General features: G+C 39.1%; 1 protein-coding gene across 1 annotated transcript; it reads right to left on the bottom strand.

Annotated features, from left to right (window-relative positions):
• Window positions 1-2,092: 2,092 nt before the first annotated feature.
• Window positions 2,093-5,024, bottom strand: LOC134204687 (pre-rRNA 2'-O-ribose RNA methyltransferase FTSJ3-like). Its single transcript, XM_062679465.1, has 3 exons — window positions 4,825-5,024; window positions 2,526-4,767; window positions 2,093-2,460 (listed from the first exon to the last, which is right to left on the bottom strand). Exons 1-3 carry the CDS (start codon window positions 4,889-4,891, stop codon window positions 2,217-2,219), a joined length of 2,553 nt encoding a protein of 850 aa, XP_062535449.1. The 5' UTR covers window positions 4,892-5,024; the 3' UTR covers window positions 2,093-2,216.
• Window positions 5,025-5,273: the final 249 nt, after the last annotated feature.

The following is a 5,273-nucleotide window of genomic DNA, read 5'->3' as shown; positions in this document are numbered from 1 at the left end:
TTTACTCTGGCTTCGCCCATAGAATTCAAGATATTAAAAAAAAAATTGCAAATAAATTTATTTTGGTATTACCGCAATAATTTTTACCCTATGAATCAATATGGTCGAAACTCAGATGTGATAAAATTCAAGTTATATCTGAGCTCTGCTCAAATTTTCAGCAAAATTGGTTCACACGCAATCGAGATCTAGATCTCCAATGTTGACCATTTTGTAGGAAAAACGGCTAGTGGGCTTTTTATTATGCCGGTCACTGTAATTCGGCCAAATGGCCATTCGGCCTAATGACCATTCGGCCTAATGACCTTCGGCCAAATGGCCTAACACCTAATCTGTTGATGTCTACACGGCACAAGTTGACTTTAGTTGGATTTGATGTCAAAGATCGCTGAATGTCCAGTATCTTGCTAATGGGTTTATCGAAGACGTATAGACGTATGATCCCACGATAATGGGCCTTGAAGCTTCTGAATGAAAGTTAACAGCAGATATGATCAAAGCCAAGATACTTCAAGATGTGAAATGGCCAGATGAAACGTCAGGATGTGAAACGAAGAGAGCATTTTATGGTGGTCAGAATTAGAAGATAACTGTAAATTCGAAACCGGACAAATGAAAGGTAAAATGTTATCGCTGCTGAAAGATGGGCAATAATGCGTCTGAATGCAAGACGGATATGGATCTTCCAACAGAATCTCAGAAGCAAAAGCAGAAAACGGACAAGCACTCAGGGTTTGCGGCGCAAAATGGAGGAAACCCAATGAACTCGGAAGTGGCAAAGCAAAGACAAAAGTTTCATTCTTTTATACCAATAGCTCATAATAAAATCCTGGCTAAAAATATTCCAACTCAGATGAAGACCCAAAAGTTTTCAAATTGTTCGAGTAAATTAACAAATCAATGAGTATTCAAAGAGAAATAAGAATTAAATGTAATAACAAATAAAAATGAAGAAAAATTTAAAAAAAATACGAAAAAGTTATTATTTTATGAATGTGCTTTTATCCGAAACCCTTCTGATGAAACTATCTACCAAGCTTCATCGTTTGGAATCAAAATGTTTATCTGATAAAAAAATCGACCTCCAATTTTTTTTGCTAAGCCAATTTTAATTTTTACATTCATTGATTTATTTTCTCAGTGAACGAAACTCTCTTTTATGTTTAAGATTTTACAGTTTAGACAAATTTACAATAGTCCATCAAACATCACAATCTGTTCATTTGTGTGTAACATGTTGCTGAGCCTATATTTGGCGCTGTAGTTATAAAACACGCTGATAAATTTTCACTCAATATAGACATGAAAAAAGGTTTTGTTAGAAAAACTTGTTTTCCTTAAATATGTCACAGAAAATTGAAATAGGGGAACTGTTCCGTTTTTTATCTCAGTGAACATATATTCATCTCATCGCAAAATAGAGAAATACAGCACCAATCTTGTCGCTTCTTTTTGCTAACATGTGTGCTCCTGAAAAAAATCACAAAAATAAATAACAAATCAAATACCTTTTCATTGCTTTGTTTTTGATGGGAGCTATGAGATGAAGTGCCGAACCGTTTCCCTACTTATCTGCAGAAAAAAACATTGATTTCGGAAAGTAGGTTTTTTGTTATATCGACTTTTTTTTCAGTGTAGAAATCAGTTTTTTTTTGTTTGGATATTTTTTTCAAAAAACTTCAGGGAATTTCACGACAGTCCGCCATACAACCCTTTTTGAGAAGTCTTGTAATTTTAGAGTTACATCGATTTTTTTTTAAATCAATGATAAAAGTTTAGGCCCTCATCAAATGTTACTCTTGACATCTTTTGAAAAACTAAGTATGCAGAGTGGCTTAGGAATACCATATCTTTATGCCCACCAAATTTCATTCGATTCTGAGATGGTGCTGCCAACCGCTGGTCGAGTTGGCCCAAAATTCGTCTTTATTACTATACTAAGTATACTAAAAGACCGGAAGTAAAAATGGGGACAGCCACCACCTATTCAGTGGCCAGGCGTTAATGTCGACAAGAAGAAAGAAGAAAATTGCACAATAATTAGCCTATTTGAAGTCTACATGAAGGATATGTTTCAGGCATGCAAAAATCATTTCAATATTATAGATGTCTAGATTTATTCTAAATGTTCTTTTAAATCCTAACAAATCTTATTAGAAGTAAACACCAATACTTCAACAAAAACTAATAAACGTAGACTTACCATGTGGCACACTTTACTTTTTCTTGCCTTTTCCGGCTTTTCCCGTCTTAGCCTTTCCGCCCTTTTTGCCGCCCTTCTTGACCGAACGTCGCTCCTTCGCGTCCATTCCTCGCCTATCCTTCTTCATACGCGGATCAACCACCTTGAATCGACCCTCGACACCCTTCGGTCGGCGAACCTTTTTGCCGCTAGTTCCGGACTTCTTGGCAACCACGTAAGTAATGTCCTTCTTCTTGGCATCAGTTTTCTTATACAGCCTGGAAAAATGCAATGTTTAATACTCAAAGTTATGATAATCAATCCAACAAAACCAAAAACATACTTCTTCAGCAGCCGGATCTTCTCCTGATTCGTATTATCGACGTTTTCCATGATGGTTTCGGCTTTCTTCTTGATCTTCTCCAATCGTTTGGTAGCGTGCTTCTTCTTGCGAGCCTTCGCTTCCATTACCTTCTTGATGGAGCGAACGTTCATTTCTTCCAAGTTTTTCTTATAAGTTTCAGCAACTTCGTGCGGAACTGGAGCTTGCTTCTTCATAGTTTTCTCCTCGTCCTTTACGAACCAATCGGGTAGATTACTGTCGTTGAACATGTATCGATTCCACGCGGCATCGATCAAATCTCGACGAGTCTTCTTACCACTGACTAACAGCTGTCCGAGGGCCAGTTCCTGTTCGTTCAATTTGACTTTCTTCTCACGTTTTTCTGTAGAAACAACTTCAAACCCGTCCTTTCCTCCAACTTTCTCCACAGTTTTATGCTCATAACTTTGTTCATTTTCTTCCTCCGCTTCCGAATCCGAATCGTCCGAAGATGAATCTTCCTTGGCGACATCGTGTTTTGCTCTCTGTCGAGCTTTCTTACCTAGAGGTCGATCTTTATCGTCATCTCCGACTATTTTAGCACCTGATTTTCTGTACATCTCGGTCAGCCGATCTAGATCGTAATCGACGGCTTGATCCTCACCAGATAGCACATTTTTAAATGTATCCTTTTCGAACCATAGCTGAGCCTTCTGACGACGTTTTTCGTCTTTATCCCGATAATCCAAATCTGTTATTAACGGATTTTGTGCATCAGGATTATCACTATCAACGTCTTCCTCGGCTTCACCATCTTTTTCGAATTGAAGCTCATCTGTATCGTCCAAGCCAAGTCCTTCTCGATCTAAGTCCGCATCACTGTCTTCATCCGCTTTCTGGGCCAGTATTTTATCATCCTCGAACAGATCGCCCTTCGTTTCTTTGTCGTACTTGACGTATTTCTGCTTCTTCTTGGGCAACCCATCATCGTCATCATGATAATCTTGCTCCATCAGGACATCTGGATCAGCGTCCAACAAATCATCCATTTGCTTTTTACTACGTACCACATTCAAACTGAACATCATTGCATCTTCTTGCTCAGTTGGGCCCTGATCACCTTTGATAACCATTTTCAAGCTCAGCTTTTCGTTCAATTTGGCTCGCTCCTTATTAGCCTTCTTTCGTTTTCGCTTGGCATCTTGTTCCTCTTCTTTCCTTAATTCAGCGATTTCCTTTTCCATAGACTTCAGCTCCACAGTTTCCTCATTATCTTCGTCTTCTTGCTCCTTGTCGAGATGCCCATTCAATGTATTTATTTTCTTGCCTTTTCCCTTCACTTCCTCGGATTTGTTTTCATTTGGAAATAGTTCGCTGCTCATCATCTTGTGCCATTTAAGTAAATCCCGTAAATCTTTCCTTCCCAATACTTTGATATCTTTACAGCATTCTTTGATTTCCGCTGTTGTTCGAGGATGATTCGAAATGGCCTTATCATTGAATTGAATCTCAGTTATTCGTCCCAACAAAGCCAGCGGTTTATCATCCTTTAGGAATTCCGTAATAGTAATAATTTTTCGAACATCCGTTCCATCATATCCTTCAACCTTGGGCTTTTTAGCCTTCTCCACCTCTTTCAGTAAATTTACTTTAACTTGAGGTTCCACGTCCAACTCTTCAAACACATACTTTGCATCCAGAAAACGTGGATCAATTTTGTCAGGCGCCCGATAATGCTGACAAACGACAAAAATTTCCGCAGATTCGTTTCTTGATGCCGATGGTTTAGTAGCGTGAACTTTCTTGAACAGCTGCTTCAGTACCCAGATAAGGGCATTATAATCTTTCGAACGGAAAACCTTCGTCACAAACCATCCACCGGGTCGCAGAAACTGAGTCGCCAACTTTACTGCGCTTAGCGTCAAACAAACCTGCTGGTAAGCATCGAACAGCCAGTTTCGACCCACATTTGGTGCACCGTCATTCAGCACCACATCGGCCTTCCACGTTTTTAATTCTTTGGCCAAGTCCGATTTCGTCTTGTCACTCGTAATATCCCCGACCAAACTGATGCAACCAGGAACATTCTTGATAGGAAACAAATCGATTCCGACCACGACGCTGGATACGGGCATGTTTTGCTTTGCCACTTGCATCCATCCTCCTGGCGCTGCGCAAAGATCGATGCAAACCTGCGATTGTTGAAGAAATCCGAAACGACGATTCAGCTGGATAAGTTTGAAAGCGGCACGGGAACGGTACCCTGAAAGAAAGACCACTAGTCACAAATACCATTCGAAAGACCGCACTGTTTACTTACCGGTTTCCTTAGCTAATTTGTAGAACTTATCCTTCCGATCCTTTCCTACTTTTCCTTTTTTACCCATTGTGAACGGAGTTAGATTTCAGCACAGTTGAGGACGTAAATTTGATAAATTCCGCAAAATTTTCAATACCCTTTCAATTATCTGAACTGAACGGCTGATGGAAAAACATGTGCTCGCAACACACCAAACAAAACAAAACCACACACTGCACTATGTGTCAAAAATAAAGAAAACAAACTTGAAACAGGTAGAAAGTGAAACAAGAAAAGCCTTTTGAATCGTACACGTCCATCGGATGTTACTCATTTTTTATTAAAATATTTTATTGCCTGATTTATTTTCAAATCTTTCAGAATGCGCTTCAACTTTTGTAATATAAATATGTGCGAAATGCATTTTGTGATTATCAGATTAGCTAGACACACATCTGCTAGGTGGCGCT

This window comes from Armigeres subalbatus, unplaced genomic scaffold, assembly GCF_024139115.2.
Source record: "Armigeres subalbatus isolate Guangzhou_Male unplaced genomic scaffold, GZ_Asu_2 Contig819, whole genome shotgun sequence".
Lineage (NCBI taxonomy): Eukaryota > Metazoa > Arthropoda > Insecta > Diptera > Culicidae > Armigeres > Armigeres subalbatus.
The sequence above is the reverse complement of the archived record's forward strand: the minus strand, read 5'-3'. Positions and strand labels throughout refer to the sequence as shown.